This window comes from Nuphar pumila, chromosome 10 (assembly GCF_984573655.1).
Source record: "Nuphar pumila chromosome 10, dmNupPumi1.hap1.1, whole genome shotgun sequence".
Lineage (NCBI taxonomy): Eukaryota > Viridiplantae > Streptophyta > Magnoliopsida > Nymphaeales > Nymphaeaceae > Nuphar > Nuphar pumila.
In genome coordinates, this window is record NC_143258.1 from 101,255,420 (window position 1) to 101,275,586 (window position 20,167).

Genomic DNA, 20,167 nt, shown 5'->3' on the forward strand with positions numbered 1-20,167 from the left:
TATATATATATATATATATATAAGACTCAGTCAAAGTTGTGTTCATTAAGAGACACGGTTATATATATATATATATATATTAAAAAATATATAAAAAATTTATTTATTTTTTAGTTTTTATACATCTTTTGTTCTAAAAAGTGGATAAAAATAAACTCAGTCAAAGTTGATCGAGTCTAAAATGTGAACAGACTCAACCTCGGTGCATTGACCGAGTTTGATACTTGGTTGACCGTATCTGTCTTGTGTTCAAAGCCACACCTGTGTCAGGGCGTGTCAACGCAGGTACGTTGACCTTATAGTCGAGTCTGTGTGACTTAGCAAGAAACGATACCGAAAGCAAAAGCGAGAATCAAAACATTTTAAAATTTATAGGAAACAAGAAACAAAGTATTAATTTGAAAGTAGAATAAGAATAAAAAGAAACCAATGTAAGAACAGAATAAAAAGCAAATGAAAACTAAAATAAAAGACTATTCTTATATTTTATAATTTTTTATGTAATAATTGTTTTTTTTAATCTAACAATGATGGTTACCAATTTAAAGAAAATACATGGGAAGGGACTGAAAGCATGAAAAAAAGCAGAAAAAATATATAAAAAGCATGTAGAAAAGCATACCAGAAGTGTGAGAGAATCGAGATTCTTAAGAAGTTTCTAAAATGAGAAAGTTTTTGAGAAACACGCTTTCAGACTACCTAAAAAGCTTTTGGTAACTCGAGATTTATCTAACCTCGTGTTGCTGATAAAAAAAAAAGAAACAAAAACTTTAAAAGGAAGATAGAAGCTCTCTTAACAAACAACAACGCTTGGTACAATTTCAACACTTTTTATACGTATTCTATGGCATTCTTATCGTGTAACGGGTTTCAAAAGACTGACGTTGCTTTTGATCAAAAACAAAATAAAAGTGGAATTTCATATTAAAAAAATAATCGCACTCATACCCCAGGTACCAATGGTAGGAGCTGTCAAGAGTCTCCCTGTGGTGGGATGTTGCAGGTTCAAAACTCCCCTGACTAGGTTGTCCATTGTCAGCAAACGAATAATAGTTCGGTCGTCACACCAGGTACTAATGGTAGGATCTGTCCTTGCACGTCTCCCTTTGGTGGGATGTTGCAGGTTCAAAACCCCAATGGCATGATTGAATAATAGTTGGTGGGGTGTGCCTAACCTCAGCTTGCCTTTCAAAAAAAAAAAAAATCTCACCGGGTACGTGGGTGCCATTTCAAAATAGTATGAATGGACCGGACCCTTGGACCAGAGTTTTTTTATTTTTTTGATGTTTGAAAATTTAGTACATTGTACGCTGTTAATTTTTTAACCCTAGTAGAATTTGACATATACATCACCAAAACATTATTCAAACCAATGTTATCAATATCTGTCTGAATCGGCTGATATGTATCGTATCATATGATACTAACCTGAATCAGATATTTTTAATACATATAAAAAGCTTAAAATTAAAACTTTAATATTATTTTAATGATTTTAACACATATCACACGTTCTGATTGACACAAATAATTTTTAATTCTTTTTATTCGATTCAATGATTGTAGCGGCCAATTCACCTGAATCATTGGCCAAACGATTCAACGCGGATACAGATAATGAAAACATTGGTTTCTACTAAACTTAATATATAGAACACATCTGGATGGTCTGAAGTGCAAAAAATCTGAAAAAGTAAAAATATTATATTCTCTTTTCCATTAAGAATTCGTTACGCATGAGTAGCAAAATTACCACATATATATATATAGTAAAATGTGTAGCTACTTGATGAACAGGTGCTTGAGACGGTACATCATGCATGTTGATGGACGGTCAGTGCGCAAAAAAAAATGCATTTTGACATAAAAAAAGGTAAAAATACATTTTAGCGGCACTTTTAAAATGCCACTAAAGGTAAAAAGGACATGCACAATATTACAAATTTATAATCACACACATCCTTTTGAAGTTTAGCAATACTTAAAAAATGCCGGCAAAGGGTCTTTTGAGCTCATTTTTTATCAAAAAACGTCTTTTTAGCATTTTTTTTGGCTAATCGTCCATCAAAGGCACATGATTGAGTGCGATTAAGCACGACTTCAACACCTATGCATTACAGCACCTACCCATCACTCTATATGTACATAGAGAGAGTAGATTCTTGAGCACCTATTTGATCATGTTGGCTGTTCATCGCACATTTTATGGATGGCCAGCGCAGAAACCAAAAAAAAAAAATCTCATCCCCAAATCGGGTTAAAACGTGGCAAAGGACTATTAGTGTGTTTAGAAAGTGCCGCTAAATGTCTAAAAGAACGAGCACGTTGATACAATTTTGTAATAACGCACACATCCCTAACCCTTTTGCGATGCTTTTTTGTGTGCAAAAACTCATTTTTGACACAGAATTTTTTTGTTGTTTTGCGCTGAACGTCCATCAAGCCCACAATCATTGATGCCTGTGGAGGAGGAATATGATTCCAAGAGCACAACGTTCACGTGCCTTTGAGGCCAGTCCTTGTCTGCCTTGAAACTTGGACTCTCTTCGTTTGCGGGCTTTGTCCTTTTCAATTGAAACGTGAGTCACAGTCCAAAGTGTCAGGTCTGACACGATTCGGCCAACGTCACTCACCTACGCTAGCTCTATTGTTTTACTATTAGACCCCTCAATCCAAGTCTCATGAATATCAGCGTGTACATAAGGTTAGGTCTGCCAAGTGATTTGGCATCCTCACCGTCCACAATATACACAAGGACCTATGGACGGTGAAGATGTCAAATCAAAGTGATTTGACAGATCTATTTCCCATGTAAGCTTCTAATGGAGACATTTTAATGTCACAAATCTTTCTCTCGAGATTTTTCTCGAAAAGGACACCTTGCTATAAGTCAAGCTATTAAAGGCTTTCTTTTCAAATTTCAATTTTACAACTCGAAGACCTGGTCAAGCTGTCTCAGCCTGCCATTGTCGTGCCGGCAACGTAAAACAACAAAGCTAGGACCCATGAGGATTGAACCTTGACTGCCTGTCTAGCAGCCAAGGCCCCACCCCACTACGCCAACCCCACTTGAGGCATAGACCAGGCTCACTTGCATAATATAATAGTGGTTCTCTCCCACGGAAAGATGACCATCTATGACCAACGTGGGGCTCTGCTTGTCTGGTAGTAGCAGCTAGTGCAAGTCACCTTGTGTTGGGACGTCGTAGGTTCAAAACCCAATGGTATAGTTGTATGACTGGTAGGGGTCTGCCTAACCCTATCTTGCCTTTAAAAAAAACCAAGAGGACAATAGATGATAACAATTAAATGATCAGGGTAATGAACCAACATCCGGAATGTTCCATGGATTCAGTAATGTTGACATGGCCATGAATGGGCCAAAATTCAATGGTGACCTAATAATAAACCCTTGTCGACCTAAGTATGGATCCAAACCGTACAACAATACGAGCATTTTGAAAATGCTCCATCTGAAACCAATCCGATCAAGCTCCCATTTGTCTAACCCATTATATGGGTTGGCTGAAGTCTGGATCAGGTTAGAACCAGACCTAAACCATTGATTCAGGTCCAGCTAACCTCACATCTCATCATGACTTGAATTTAAAGGTGCATATGGTTTTGGGTCCAGACCCAGATCCAGAACTGTTTCCACCCACATTATCTCGGATGGTCTCTATTCGATTATTCCCTTCCTGAACAAGATCCAGAACAAATGCACTCAGTTATTCTCAGATCTGGATTCGAACCCAAAGAAGCATAAACTTTCGATCCCTGTGAAACTGAATCAAGTGAGGATCCTTGAGGGCAATAATTTGAATAAAAGTAATAAGGTTATTTACAAAAACATAAAAAAATATATAGTTCAGATTCATATTCATAAAATTTAGTAATTTAAATGTATATTTCATTTATTTTATAGTTAACCAAAAGAATACCTGTAGTTAGCCCTCAAGTTGGCATTTCTTACTGTCACTCAAATAAAAAGTCAACTTTTATGACAATGTTTTCCAATAAAAAATATGATTTATGAGCTTTAAACTTCATAAGAATTGCAGCCACTCATTTTTTCAACTTTACAAATTTCTTCTCACTTGTCATAATCAGATGACTCAAAAGCCAGGCTAAACAAACCATGTAGATCACATATGTAAAGTTGAAATATAAAAAAAAAATATAGAAAAAATAAAAATTTAAATAAGACCATGTACACCCTAGGAGGAAACAATTACTATATATATATATATATATATATATATATATATATATATATATATATAAAATAGAGAAAGAGAGCTATTTACTAATTAAATAGGCAAAAAAAACATATTTAATGAGGTTAAAACCCCTTATGGCCAACATAGACACCAGGGGCGAGGGTCCTAGCTTCAGAGTTTTACGCCATCGACATGATGGCCGTAGGTATGGCAGGCAAAGCCGGCGCGATGAAGTCTTCATGCTGAGTGTGGTTTCTTTGGATTATAAATAAAAAAAATGAGATGAAATTCGGTTTGCATTGAATTTATTTAGTATTAGCCATGTTAAAGGAAAAATTGTTATCAGAGTATTGATTTGAATAACTGAAGATTCACTACTGATGATTTTGAATTACAATTTTTTAAGGTATTAATTTGAATTATCAAAAAGATAAGGTGAGTTCTTGTGAATAATCTAAAGTAATATTGGGTCACGTAGCGTGGAAGTCAAGCAGTTGTCTATTTGGGATCTTGGCACACCTGTCAATATAGCTTAGGCGTATCGGACCCGGACCCATTTGCTGACAAGTGTACGATCAACCATTTTCCAAGCCTTTTCACACCATAAAAATGCGAAAGCTCCTGCAGAAATTGGTCATGATTTACAGAAAGCAGGTAAACGAACCTAGCACCCAGTTTGGCTCGTCACCCTCTCGTTTATAATCGGCTCATATAATTGGCGAGCCAAGCCATGAGCGGTTTGTTTAGCTTAAACAAGTAGAGTGTATTCAGCTCGGTTCCGGAGAGCTTGTATAGATCAATATATATTTTATGTATAAAACATAAGGGTGTCAACGGGTTGGGTTTACTCGGACCAAACCTTATAGGGTTCCGGTATGGTGACAAATAAGATGACCCCATACTCGAGTCCGGACCCAAAGGTCCGATTAATAATAGTTTGTGAAATTGTACACCAGACTCAGGCCATACTTGAGTTCCAATTAAGACCCATAATTTTATCGGGTCTGATCTGGGTCTGGTTCACATAGTTTTTATCGAGTCTGGGGTATGATTTCTCTTATAGTAAACCTGATTAGACTCGAATCCAAACCCCATACCGTAATCAAAATCTGGCCCAAGTATGGTTTTCACTTGGATCGTAACCAAACCCGACCGGCTGACACCCCTAATAATATATATTTGAAGTGTAAAACCATTCAATATACATAAAATATGAATTATATTTATTCCATGTATAAATAATATAGAATCTTTTTACACGAGTTAGCTTGTCTCATTCAAGAACGGATTGAGTTTGAACTCAGCTTGGCTAAACACGAACACAAGCTCAATCCGCTGGTCAACGAGCTGAGTTCGAGCATGCACTGTTCAGTTCATTTGGCTTGCTTACCAGATCCAGATCTCTGTCTGCAGAAACTAAGTCCGACCACCCCCCGTCAAACTTGATTTCCGCTGAAAGGAAGTCTTGTGTACTTTATGTGGCGCTCATACGTGCCATCAAGTCCTCCATCCCAATGTTGTGAGTACCAGTATCAGCCTTGAATCCATTTTCAAAATGATTCATAAAATAGGCTGATTCCGGGCCTGAATAGTCATGAATCGGCCGGAATCGGCTAGTTTTACCAATGAGGACTCCACTTGTCTGGTAGGAGCAGTTAGTGCACGTCACCTTGTGTTGGGACGTTGCAAGTTCAAATCTTAATGATGTAGTTGTATAACTGGTAAGGGTCTGCCTAACCCCAGCTTGACTTTAAAAAAAAAAATTGAATCGACTAGTTGTCATTTAATAGATGACACATATTAGTATGATATTAAAAAATAACAAATTTTGAAATTATTTTAACGATTTTAGCATTTTGAAAAGTAGGTCAGCCCTGTTTCATATCGATTATGGGCCAATACCATAAGAATCAGCCAATTCAGGCCTATTAGTGACAATACTGACAACATTGCTCCTTTCTCGCCAGGAGGTACGTGGAGCTTGGGCCTTGTGGCAAAGGGCGCACACTCAAGGATTTTGAATTCGTGACATCTTGTCAACTTGGCTGTGTTGAAGAGTCACCCCCTACCTGATGAGTGATGTCCAAAACCCTCGTAAGCAATATCTAGACCGATGTTGTCATAATCTTATCACATCTTGAATCGATTTTCGAATCAAACTGAATTGGCCAATTTTTAACCATCAAATGACGCGTCACAAAAATATTAAAAATGATTTAAATTAATTTTTAAAATATTAGAAAATAAGCCAAATCAACTTGGTTTTTGGTATTGATTTTTAGTAGGGGTGGCAATCGGGTCAGGTTGGCGGGTCGTGTCGGCGGGTCAGCATACCTCAACACGAATCCGACCCGTTTATTAAACGGGTCGGCTGTGGCAAACCCGACCCATTTATTAAACGGGCGACACGACACAGTTAACTGGTTTAATAAACAGGTCGGGTTGAGTAAACGGGTTGACCCACCCGCCTAACCCGTTTATTAAACGGGTCAGACGGGTTGGCATACCCCTAACATGAACCCAACTCGTTTAATAAACGGGTTAGGTGGGTTGACTCATTTATGACATGAACCCGTTTAAGCCAAACCCGAACCCGACTAAGAAGCGAGTTGGCGGGTCGTGTCAGATTTTGCCACCCCTAATTTTAGACAATACAATTTGAATGAGCGGATTCAGTCCTATTCAGTATCGAAAAATCCCCATGACTGACCGCACATTAGCTGACCTTGGATTGGTAAAACCCTTGAGATCTCCCTTGCCCACCGAAAAATACACTCAACTTTGACTTTACAAGGGACACCACCTGTGGGTTTCGAACTTGTGACGTCCCTTAACAAGTGGCCACGCGTAGAGCGCTGGGAGATGTGGCCTCAAGTTGCTCAATTGAGACGATGGTGAAATCTTGTCTTTCCAAAGATCATTCAAGTGACTTGCCTGGAGAGTCACGTAGTTGGTAGGAGCCGTCAGTGTACGTTTCCTTGTGATGGGACATTGGAGGTTCAAACCCCAGTTGTTGCCGTGAATAATAACTGGTGGGGGTGTGGTGGGTAGGAGCTGTCAGTGTACGTTTCCTTGTGGTGGGACATTACAGGTTCAAACTCCAGTGGTTACGTTGAATAATAACAGGTTAGAGTCTACCTAACCCCAACTTGTCTTGCGAAAAAAATGACTTGCCTATTGGGTGCTCCTTGCAGGTTAAGGCACTCACTCAGGGAGCTCATTAAGTGACTTCTCTTTCTAATCATAGTTGTGAATATACCCAATATTTGCAATATTTTCAGTAGTTGTTATTTTGCCCATAGAGACATGATACCTTACATAAATCATTAATTAAAAATATTGCATTTTTTCATACATTAAGAATGTTTTTTATGATTTTTCATAAATATACTAGCCACTTTGGCTTTGCCTGCCGTACTTATGGTCACTAAAACTTCATGGGCTTACCCCTTTTCCTAGGAATTCGCCAGGCTTCGGCTTGTGCAAGAGGTGACACCCATGAGATTTGAACCTAGACCCCCCTGGTGTAAAAGCTATGAGACCGTCCCTTGCTCATCAGGGAGCCTGCTGTTTGCGCCCTGTGAGGAAGGATTTCTGACATTGACCGAAGTTCCTAAAAGATGACTAGAGGGGATTGGAACCCAAGACATGGATCCACTTAAAACATAAGGTTACAATGTTGAGTCCAAATTGACAGACCACAAGACAGTGCAAGAACCACTAGGATCCAATCAAAGTTTTGAACAAGGATATATGACCAGACCTGGATCCAACAAATTTAGATGTATAATTTATGAAGTTTGTGGTTTCAGGTCATCCTAGTCAAACATAGGCCTTGATGATTGGATATTGGTGTGGACTAGGGGTGGCAATCCGGTCGGGTTGGCGGGTCAGCATACCTCAACCCGAACCTGACCCGTTTATTAAACGGGTCGGCTGTGGCAAACACGAACCCGACCCGTTTAATAAACGGGTAACCCGACACGACCCGCCAACCCATTTAATAAATGGGTTTGGTCAGGTAAACGGGTTTTCAGGTTCGCGGGTCGGGTTGGCGGGTTGACGGATCGGGTTGGCAGGTTGGTGGGTCGGGTTGACGGGTCGGGTTGGAGGGTTGGCAGACGGGTTGGCGGGTTGACCCACCCGCCTAACCCGTTTATTAAACGGGTCAGCCGGGTTGGCGGGTTGGCATACCCCCAACCAGAACCCGACCTGTTTAATAAACGGGTTACGCGGGTCGACCAGTTTATTAAACGGGTTGGCTTAAGCCCAACCCGAACCCGCCTAAGAGGCGGGTTGGCGGGTCGTGTCAGAAATTGCCACCCCTAGTGTGGACCCGATAAAGGACCAATATGAGTTTGCTATGGACCCTGGTCAAACAAAGTCTGAACAGTTTATTGCCCTAGGGACACGAGTCCTACATCACATTCATCTTGTATGCTCTCTAAGAAAATTGTGTGTGGATTTAGGGAATTCAGTGGAATTGGATCCAATTGGATTAAATTCCTCTTTCTGGCTATGGAATTGGATTCCAAATCCACTGAATTCCCTAAATCCAAAAACAGCTGGGTCAAGGGTGTTTACTGATCCATTTCCATCTTTGGTTCGCAAGAATGAAATATTGTAATGTTAACCCTAATATATCATTACTAAGAGTGAACATTGGGTTGGGACCCAATGTTTTCAAGTTCCATGCCATGGATGAGTACGGTTTCCGCTGTGCAAGCAGCCCGAAACCTGATGAGACTTGGGCCTGACCTGGCCCGAGTAACATAGTAGACCAGGTTCCGGTCTGGGCGAGGACAAAAAAGAAAAAACAGTAGGGCCTAGCCTGACCCAACCTTGGCTGGGTTCAATGGGACCTTACTGAAACATTTAAATCGCTACCAAACTATGGTGTCTTTCACGATACTTTCAATTATTGCCAATATTTGTCACAGAGGTTATTGCCAATATTTGTCACAGAGGATGTATCTTGAGGCCATGGAGTTTAGATCCATTCTTTGACCCAGACCCGGGATCCAAACTGCCGAATGGCTTTTTCAGGCCTCCATGATATCCATCTTTGCACCACCCTCTTGGTGTGATAGCACTAGATACGGTTGCCATCCCACACGGTACGGACAGCACAAGAGGTGTGGGGGGACCAACCAAACACCCCAACCACACATGCAAGAGCTCACACACTCATTCTTTCCCACCAAAACACCCAACATCCTTCCATGATTTGCCAAAGTAGAACTCCCAACACATTGGTTTGGACGTTTCTAGGATGAGTTTTTTTTTATTATTATTATTTATAACCCGAAGAAACTGCACTCGGCACGAAGACCTGATCGCGCTGGCTCACCCTGCCATACCTAAGATCGTTGTGCCAGCAGCATAAAACTCAGATGCTAGGAACCCTGGCCCCGGGGCCTATGCTAGGTGCTGGTTTAGGCGACCCGCCATGGGAATCAAACCTTGACTGCCCGTTCTAGGATGAGTTTGAATGCTTCGGATCACATGGACACTCTAAAAAAACACACACTTGCCGATTTTCTCATTAGGACTAGTATATAAGGAGACGACACAGGCACCACTTGAAAAATCCGTGGCATAGTAGTAAATGAGTGCATTAAATCTGATGTGGGACCCCAAAAAATTTGAATCTCAGCTTCGCTTGAAATGAAGATTGGAGATTAGGGATGCAAATGGTTTGGATCTGGACCAGCTAAATACATGGAGATTCAGACTCGGAATAGCTAAAAAATGCAAAACCTCCTTCCTGGATCTTAACCATTTGCATCCCTATTTGAGATTTATTTTTTAATAGAGGTTCATGAATTTTGGCCCAATTTAAAGGCCAGGAGGAGGTTCGGGTAAGAGATATGTGTATTTCTAGTATATAGATTTCAAACTCACGGCTTGAGATCCAAGCACTCAAATGCACCCTCGAGCAGCTATTGCATGGCTATGTTGGTTCACATAACACCGTTTATCATAGAGATGAACGGATTTCAAGTGAGGATATTACAAATGGTGGGCCCACAATAGCATGATCTTCGTCGCAACTACAAAAGTGCTAGTGCTTACTGAACTTAAAGATGCAAATGGTTCGGATCGGGAACAGATAAATACAGGGGGACTGGAGCAACCAAACCTTGCAAAACCTCCATCCTGGATCCGACCCAACAAAGCAATAACTTAGGAAACAAGAACAGACCCTGCCAACTATGCCCAACTTAACCCAATGAGTCCACTCAGACTTGCATTAACTTGACCAAGTAGGCTCGATTCTTTCATGTTTCAAACCAAGCTAGAGCTAATTGGTTTACCAAAACCAATCAAACAAAACTAAGTTATACTTTTATCTTGAGTCAATGAGTTTGATCACATAGGCTTAGCACAATGTTGCATATATGAGTCCCTGGTCAACTTAGCTCATGCGTGCAGCTCGGTGTCCACGCCTATATTAAGTTTGCTTTGAGACAGATAAGAACTAAGGTTATTTTTTAAGAAATTTGTCGAAGATTCAAACACTAAAGTTTTAGCTAATATTGTTGTTATTCCAACAAAATAAAAATCTGAGTTCGGATGACTCAGACTCAAACACTGAGCTGGACTGGTATAGGCCTAGATCTATCCTCTCTCTTTCAACACATTTTTGACAGGGATAACGCCAGAATCAGAAATCAAGAAAAACACGAAGTTTGTAGAAGTGCTCGATAGCTCACACAGAGTTTCGACTTCGAATAAGAGAGTTATGCTAAAAAAAATTAACGACTAATTCTCTTTGACAGAGTCCCAAAAATCACTAATTGGACATTCTTAATCATTCAACTATAAGGCTCTCATAATCATCGATACCATACCAAAGAGAGAGATAGAGAGAGAAGCAAAGTACTCTAAAGGCAAGGTCAAATTTGGCATGCATTGCATGAAACATATTTAAAAGAAAAGAAATACGTTTAAACTTTTACAAGAGTAACGCCTCTCAATGGCCATCACATTCAAATTGCCTATGTTCGGTATAACACACTCACGAGACAAGCGTGTCCTCCTCTTCTCCCGCTTCCCCCTACTTCAAATCCCCCCAAACCCCCTCCCCACCTGCCATTTTCCGGCCACCAATTCACAGGAATCTTGAAATTCCAGCATATCAACCTGGATCCCCAAACCAAGAAGTCGCCTGAGAAGCCATGGTACGACTCAAAAAGCTCACCGGCAAACCCACATAGCACCAAGTCTACACCACCTACGCGAAGTCCCGATGCCGGGAAACACATGGTGACACATGGTAGGGACAATGGGAGTAGTAGCAACGGCAGTGGAAGCACCGTGCCTTGCGGTGCATGCAAGTTCCTTAGAAGGAAATGCGTAAGCGGATGCATATTTGCGCCCTACTTTGGCTCGGACCAAGGTGCCGCTAGGTTTGCTGCAGTCCATAAGGTATTTGGTGCGAGTAATGTGTCCAAGTTGCTACTGCACATACCGGCAAACCGTAGGCAAGATGCGGTCGTGACGATATCATATGAAGCTCAAGCAAGGCTTTCTGATCCTGTTTACGGATGTGTATCAACAATACTAGCATTACAACAACAGGTTTGATAATTGTCATGGCGTGCGTGCATGCATGTGTGTGTGTGTGTGTCTGTGTGAGAAGAAGACATGTTTACATCATCTGACTTGCAAAGTTGGTGCAAAATCTTGAACGAAATGGTGGCCATCGAAATCTTCAATTTAAAGAATAGTTTTAAACAAGTTCAAAACGTGTTTGGATACACTTATCTAGATAAGCAAGATACATTCAAAAAATTGCATTGTGCAGCAGTATAAGTTCTTGATTTACATGGATTTTAAATGTTAAGTGGGTGGATTCACACACGCACTTGTTCTTTTTTTTTTAAAGCAACATGGTGGAAACAAAATCACAAAGTTGTTACTTGTTTTGAAGGGTTTTCTTTGCTCAAAATACTATACTATATTTTTTAAAGGCTCACTTCTCCATTTATTTCCATGTGACAGTTGGATCTTAGTCTGGGTTCCTTTTTGTCAGCATTCATATGAATCATGTCCCTCTGTAGGTTCTAAGTGATCTCTTGAAGGAGGAACTTGGATGCAGCCACTTATCAAGGTACTTTGAATGAACCGGTATATTGCATTGTGGATAACATTGGAATATCCTGGCCTATCCAACTTATCCAGATAAGTGGCTGCATCCAAACATGAACCACCCTCTAACAGTAAGTCAGACGAGCATGACTATTTCGACTAGGATCTTGTCAGAGACCAAATTTGAACTTGAAGCATGAATGAGTCTCCCAACCAAATCTAACCTAATTGAGTGTAATCTTCCTGGCCTGGATTTTCTCTTCTTGAATGAAAAAATCTTTTGATTTACACTATACAAGATATTGAAAGGTTTAACTAAATCTTGGTATACCAAAAAAAAATGGGGCATTTTTATGTTTTTCCATAAGAAATAACTAAGCCGGGTCAAATAAGATAGCTGGACCAGTTAGAGTCACACTATGTTAACTGAGGGTTCTCAAATTAGAAGCCCGTTGGGGGCAAACTTCTAGCTTGACTATTATAAAAGGAAATCAAACCCAATTTGGACTTGGCTCCAGTTCAGGCATTTCAAACCAAGATCCGGATCCAACCATTTGTGTAGATTTGAGATACAATATCAATCAGACTAAACCAATGCAGATCCAACATCAAAACCATAACCCAGTTCAAGGGTGACCCATATAGCGCATTAGAGAAACTATTGCATTCCAACCCATATAGAACATTAGAGAAACTATGCAGTCCAATTTTGTTACTCAAAGCCCATTTTGTAACATTGGTTTCAAGGACAACCATGATTTTCGAACCCCCGTCTTTTAAAATTGATCTGGTTATCAGAGGTTACATTTTACTAAGTGTGGACATCAGGTCGGGTACATGACCTAGGAGGGGCCAGGTTTGGGTTGTCTATGAAGAGCGAAACCTGACAAGACATGGGACTGGCATAGTTTCTAAAAACTCCTGCCAGGTTAGTCTTTCCCGTGAAATAGTTTTCCCATGGGAGGGAGTATGAATAAGTTTACACATGAAAACAAGAGGGAGGTGAGAAATGCGGAGACCCACTTGAGCCAGTGTGGACTTCTCCCACCTATACTATTTTGGGTGTTTGTTATATCCGTAGTGAGAAGGGCTGGGGTGGGGAAAAAAGGATTCAATCCACTTGCAGAGGGCAAAATTGGTCCTCTGTCAAATCTGGTCCCTCTCAGTGTACGACATTGGCCTGCTTCAAAGGCCAAGATTGACAGAGGATCGATTTTGTCCTCGGTAAAAGGATTGAATCCATCCCTGGGGCTGGGCTGGAGAAGCCCTTTCCTGTGGGAAAGGGCATTTCTCGAACTGTGGCTCTTTCCCATGGGAGGGCTTTCCCTTCCCCTCTTGTTGAAACAAACAGGTGGTGGGGTCTTTTGTTTCATGCCCCACTTTCACGTGAAAGGGATCGTTCACATGAAAGTGGTGCTCTTTCCGGCCTGGGTTGAAACAACCACCAAGCGGGAAAGAAAGAGTGGGGCCCATACATTCCTCCCAAATAACGGGTTTCAATGGAAAGCTGCGTCGCACCTCCCCCCTGGGAAGCATTTTCCTCCGGGATTTTGGTTTCTGCTGATTTCCCTTTCTGCAGCATGAAACAAACGACCCCAAAAAATTGTGAGCCCGTATTTGATTGTCATGTTGGAAGAAAAAAGAAAGGAAGAGGGAAAGAAGACCCATTTCAATAAAGAAATGGATTCAATCATTCCTACTAAAATTTATTTTTCTATATTCATCATTATTTCAAATCCACCTTCCCGGGCTCATTTTCGTTTAAATTACACTGTCGGACTCCTCCCAATACGATCTCCTTATTTGATGCTTCTTGTTCCTCCAAATCTAAGAAAAAGCAGTTCTATGAAAAAAAGATTAAATTCGATAATCGTACTGTTTTCAGGTAGCTGCATTACAAGCAGAGCTATCAGTAGTCCAAACGCAGCTCATAAATAGCAGGCTAGCCGTTGCTAACGCCCTACAAATCCCACATCAGCAACACCATGTAGGTCTTCTGCAACCAGCATTTTCCAATAATTCCTCTGCTTCAAACAATTTGGTCAGCTTAGGAAACTATCCTGGCAATTTCGATCCGGCAGATGCAGTGCCATCTTCAAGAAGCTTCGAGCCTCTTCAACTATCTCATCCGTCAAATGATGAAGATGATGATGATGAAGAAAGCCAGAAACCAGTTGTATTTGCTAACACCATGCTTCACCCAAAATAACTAACTTACCGATTCTTTCCAAGAAAACACTACATCCTCTGGTTTCTCGAGATATGTGAGAATAATGTGATGTAAGTCTCAACAAGGTGTTTTTGCAGATGATAATCGTTAGTTTCTTTCAGTGGGAAGTCTGAACAGACAGTCACAGACAAATTCATGCATGAAGCAATGCGTGATGTACCTCTACCAATGAAATCAACCAAATTATATCAAGAATACAGAGATTGTTCTTCCAATTTAGACATTTTTCTTTACGCAGAAAAGGTAAGAACTACACACTCGGCAATATATCTTAACTACAAAAGTTAAAAGGTTATCACGAACAAATTGAAATCATAAAAAATGGTGACTTCAACCAAAGAATATAAAGCACAAGATGATGTCTTTCAAAATGGCAAAGAAAATTGGAAGCAAAAGCAACACAACAAAGCCTCTTATGTTTGATCACATGGAAACACAGCAAGGCAATTTGAACTACCACAAAAGCATGGTACTGCTTGACGTGCTTGCCGGATATCACCATAACTAAAAGCAAGATCTTCTCCTTCGAAAATATCTCGAGCAGCGAAAAAACATAAACGAGGAAGTAGCACACCTGAACAACGCACTAGTATAATTGATAGATTTCCACCACAAGAGTGGTTGATGAATCTTGCAACATTTCCAATTCTAGTGGCATCAATATTTAACCTTAGACATGATTTTCCAGATGGAAGATGCCTTCGAACTAATAGTGCAGAAGAAAAGCAACCACTAGATGCACACCCACCTATCATATTCTTGTTGCCGCTTCCTGGATTCTTGTGTTATCAAAAGTTCATCTGAAGAAACCACACGATGATAAGAATCATCTCTTAAGAAGCACAACTGAAAATGACATAAACTGGATATTTCAGGAAGGTGGAACCTAGGTTTCATGTTAAAGGGGAGGAAATTATGGGTAAAATATTATTGGGAAATATTAGCAACTTCCAACATTCCAATGGCGTTAGGTGATCAATGTGTATTTTTTTGCACGATAATTATAGACGTGAAATACAGAATAGAAGTTTGTTTTTATTCAATCTGAAGATGAGAGGATACTAATATAAGTTTTAGATGTGATGCAGAAGCATAGATCCCACAATTATCTATAAAAGCCGATGAATATCTAGAATGTGACTGTAGAAACTGATGAGAAACCAAGGAACAGGGGACCTTTGTTTGGGAAATTTTGACAAACAAGTGGTGGACATCAGTTCCTAGCACAGAGTTGACAGAGCATATACCAAAATAACACCAGCAAACTAACTCCAACACAAAATGCAGAATTGCATTTACATAATTTCATTACCACCCTCTTCTTTTAACAACCAACACACTGAACAATCAAGAAAAAACAAAACACCTAATGAAAATTCTCGTGTCTGTAAAGAGTTTACCTGCATATTCGCATATGATTTCTCCACTAGGAATGAACTCTGCAGCGTGCAATCCCCAACCCTTCCCCAAATGCTTCACGATCCTCAGTTTCGCTGTCACCCCGCGCCGCGTTAATCGGTTCCGGCTATCAATGCCGCAGGAACAACCACTCCCACACTCCATCCTTGATCCGACGCCCAACACCTCCCCACGAAACAACCCATTGAACTCCAAACACGGGCATCCTTCCTCCCCATTATAGTAATCTCTGCAGACACACCCTTTGAAGCACCAATATCTGCGTAAGAAAATTTTTGGGTATCTCCAGATTTTGAAGAGGAGCTATCGTCTCGTCCCCCACGGTTGAGAAATTGGGGTGGAAGGAGCGATGCCCAACATCGCAGACGGGGTGTAGAGGAAGTATGCGTAGGGCTCCCCGTCGACGGGATTGAAGAAGGGAATCTGGTGATTCTCGAAGCTTCTGGAAGCGTCTGAGGAGCGGCGTTTGGTGATGGCTTGTGCTATTTGGTAGAGGGATTTGAACGTCGAGGAAACGGAGGCCAAATCGGGAAGAGGTAGCCATGGAAGGACTAGTTCTGTGCACTCAAAGAAGAGGTCTGGTTGATGGGTATCTCTTAGCGGGGATCTGTTCTTCATGCTGAGAGAGAGAGAGAGAGGGAGAGAGAGAGGCAAACTCGACTATCATACAAAGAGACAACACGTAGAGAGAAATGAAGGCTAACTAGTCTATGATACACACAGAGACACGACACGTATAGAGAGAAAGAGAGGTGAAAGCGAATTGGTCTATTATAGACAGAGAGACACGACACGTAGAGAGAGAGGGGGGTATGAACCGGTGAAAAGTGATGCAGATAAATTGTCTGATCAGCGTGAGAGAGTTTTTCTAAAAAATACATTTTTTGAAAAGAGACATTCCTCCATTCCTACCTAGAGGAAATTTATTTTTATACTCTCCATCTCACCACCACCACCCTCCATGTCACCACCACCCACCATCCTCCTCCTTGTCTCTCATTTTTTTCACATTTTCCTATTATGTTTTTCTTATTCTAAACAAACAAGTAAAAAACTTTCTTTTGAAAATTTTCTCGTATAAAAAACTCTTGCAATTTTTTTTCGTGCGAGAGTTTCTCTATCTTTCAAATGTTCCTTAAGAGTCCTCTTCAAAAAGGGTCATCCAAAAGTCTCTACAACATGAGAGTCATTTCAAAAAAAAATCTTGTTGAAGAGGTGTGTGAGAAGAAGAAGCTTTGATCTAAATAAGACTCCTGCAAGAGAAATGACTCTTATGTAAAACAACTCTCAGCCAAAACTTTTTTTTCTATGAGAATTTTTCTATCTTTCAAATGTGCCTTAAGAGTCTTCCTCGTAAAGGGACGTCCAAAAATCTTTACATGCCTCTACACAAGACTCATTCCAAGAAACTTCTTGTTGAAGTAGCTTGTGAGAAGAAGAAGCTTGAACTAAGTAACTCCTGCAAGAGAAATGACTCATCTCAATAATGACTCTTATTAGTAAAGTCTAAGAAAATTGAAAATAATAGAATTATCTCATCTAAATGTAACTTATACGTGTATACTAGACTAAGAGGAGTAGGATCGCTCTAACCTGATCTAAACCTTATGCACATATCAAATACGTATGATGATTTACTTTAGGACGGACTTTGTAACAGTTGCATGAATCCAACTAAGAGTGGGCATCGGCCCGGTCAACATGACCCAACCTATTTACTAACAGGTCAGGTTTTGGCTTGGTTCTTAACGGGCTCGGGTTTAAAGAGCAACCTATGACCTGGCCCATCGGCCCAATCGGCCCAATCGGCCCAATCGGCCAATGTGAAGCGGGTCGGGCCTAACTCAAACCCAACTAATTAGGTAAATTATAAATAATTAACAAGTTCCCATATACCCAACTAATTATCTTTTTAGTTTTCATAAAATTAATGCAACTAATTAGTTAAATAATAATAGTTACCAAGTTACTATGCAAATAATTTATTTTTTATATTTTTAAAAATTAATAAATAACTCAAACTCGTCAAGATGGGCAAATAACCCGCAGGCTGACCCAGACCCAGACCCAGACCCAGCCCACGTATATAATGGGTCCCGTTTCAGCCCGGTATCTAACGAGCCCGAGCTTAAAACCTTAACCCAAAAACTGCCCCATGGCTGGCTACCCAACCCATTGTCCACCCTTAAATCCAACTAAGGGCCAATTGATTTGCATGTTTTCACACCATAAACTCTGGATTCAGTTTCACCTATTTTCCTTCTGTAATGAATTGTCTGGACGCAAGATACATATTTTATCATATCTTGAAAGAATATAACCAACTTGATTTGTGGTCTCTATATGAAATAGTTATGTCGGTCAAGCTTGATTGACACTAACGAAGAAAACATACCTGTGAAAGACAAAACTGAACTGGATGTTATGGAATTATAACCAACTGGAGAGGAACTTCAGACACAGAAAATCATTGTAAAGTGTGTGGCTCTGATACCATGTTAAGAAAGCACACACATCTTGAACATAGAACACATATACAAGAAACACTAATTTTAATATAGTTTAGTCAACTTGACCCACGTTTATGAATAAACGCTCTCTTTCAATTCACGCAGAGAGGAGTGCAACTCATTATTTATAAAATCTTTCTTCTAACTAAAGGACCTTCAGGATGTTTAAAAAGAAGAAAAGAGTATGATATAATATATGAATGATATCAAATGTCTTGTTGACTCATTATATATTGTTTGTGAACTTGTAACTCATGAAAATTTGGTTCACTACACGTTGAATGTTTTCTCTAGAAACTATGAAAGTTTTGTTACCTTAATTTTCACTAATAGTTTGTTGCCCTTTTTTATGAAAATTTATGAACCTTTGCTAAATCAAGAGAAAATGTTACAAATAATAAATAAGCAATTCCTGTAAGAAGAGTAATCCACTATGGCTTTCTTTGCCCAGAGAGGTCGTGGAAGAGGTGGTGTCTCTGGTTGAGGTAGAGGTCGCTCCAGAGGAGTTGAACAACCTTTTTAAAAAAATTTAAAATTTTAATAAAGATAATCAAGGAGGTCAGTCAGAGCTGACCACAACAGAGAGAAGAACATGTAATCTGTCAATTTTGTGATCGTAATAATCATATTGCTCGCACATGTTATGATATTTCAAAAGGCATTTGCAGCCATGACCCTAAATAACATGCAATATTCAGTGTGGTACACAAACACAACAGTCACACATCACGTTACCTACCTAATTTCAGTTCATGGATGGTTTTTATGTGTCTTATATTGAGAGGAATATTTTGTCAGTAACAAAGTTGACAAGAAATAATCATTGCTTGCTTTAATTTGATGTAAATGGATTTTGTGTGAAGAATCCACTTAGTGAGGCTATTCTCTTAAAATGATCGGTTAAAGGAGGACTTTACTCATGGTCGGTTGGGCAGCATGAAAAAGAAAACCCGTCTCCTATGCTGAAGCTCTTTTTAAAGAGTACAAGTTTTACTTATTGTTTGTTGATGATTTTTCAAAATTTTTATAGTTGTTCATGCTTACCAAGAAATCATATACTTTCACATGTTTTATAAAATTTAAAAATATTGTTGAAAAACAAATTGTAAGTTAAATAAAGATATTTCATAATGATCGGAGAAGAGAGTTTGTTAGTGATAATTTTACAATCTTTTTATCTGGTTATGGCATCAAATGATAGTTGTCATGTCCTCGTATTCCTGAACAAACCGGTGTAAAAGAAAGAAAACATCATCATGTTATTAAAACATGCTTAGCATTGTTGTTTCATGCATCCTTGGATAACAAGTTTTTGGTAGATGCCCTTAGAACCACAACTTATCTTATCAAGAGGCTTCAGATATAACTAATCTTGATCAAGTCCTCGTATGAGCTCCTCCTCAAAAGTGTCTTTAAGAGCATCTGAAATTTTTTCTGTACAGTGAGTTTTTTTCTATTGCACGTAGCAATTTCTGTTTTCTACACAGAAAAATTGCCGCATGTGCAACGATTTTCTCGGTCTCTGAAAAAGTGCTTTACGTACAGCAATTTTATGTTTTTTTGTGTGGGCCCAATCCCAATCCCTGGAACATGCCTCATCAGACCCACTCGGCCCTGTGGATGTAACAATGTAAGGGTGCTCATTATGCCTCAGACCTAAGCTTCCGTGCTTTCCTTTAGCCTGATCATGCTTA

At 39.8% G+C, this 20,167-nt stretch overlaps 2 protein-coding genes across 2 annotated transcripts; one reads left to right on the forward strand and one right to left on the reverse strand.

The window, feature by feature from the left end:
* Positions 1 to 11,486: 11,486 nt before the first annotated feature.
* On the forward strand, positions 11,487 to 14,523 carry LOC149827613 (LOB domain-containing protein 20-like). Its single transcript, XM_090018541.1, has 2 exons — positions 11,487 to 11,804; positions 14,200 to 14,523. Exons 1-2 carry the CDS (start codon positions 11,487 to 11,489, stop codon positions 14,521 to 14,523), a joined length of 642 nt encoding a protein of 213 aa, XP_089874667.1.
* A 224-nt stretch (positions 14,524 to 14,747) lies between these two features.
* On the reverse strand, positions 14,748 to 16,573 carry LOC149827614 (histone-lysine N-methyltransferase SUVR3-like). The gene is given in 3 exon segments (XM_090018181.1): positions 14,748 to 15,287; positions 15,289 to 15,344; positions 15,945 to 16,573. Coding segments are annotated over 3 exon segments (549 nt in total). The 5' UTR covers positions 16,108 to 16,573; the 3' UTR covers positions 14,748 to 14,957.
* Positions 16,574 to 20,167: the final 3,594 nt, after the last annotated feature.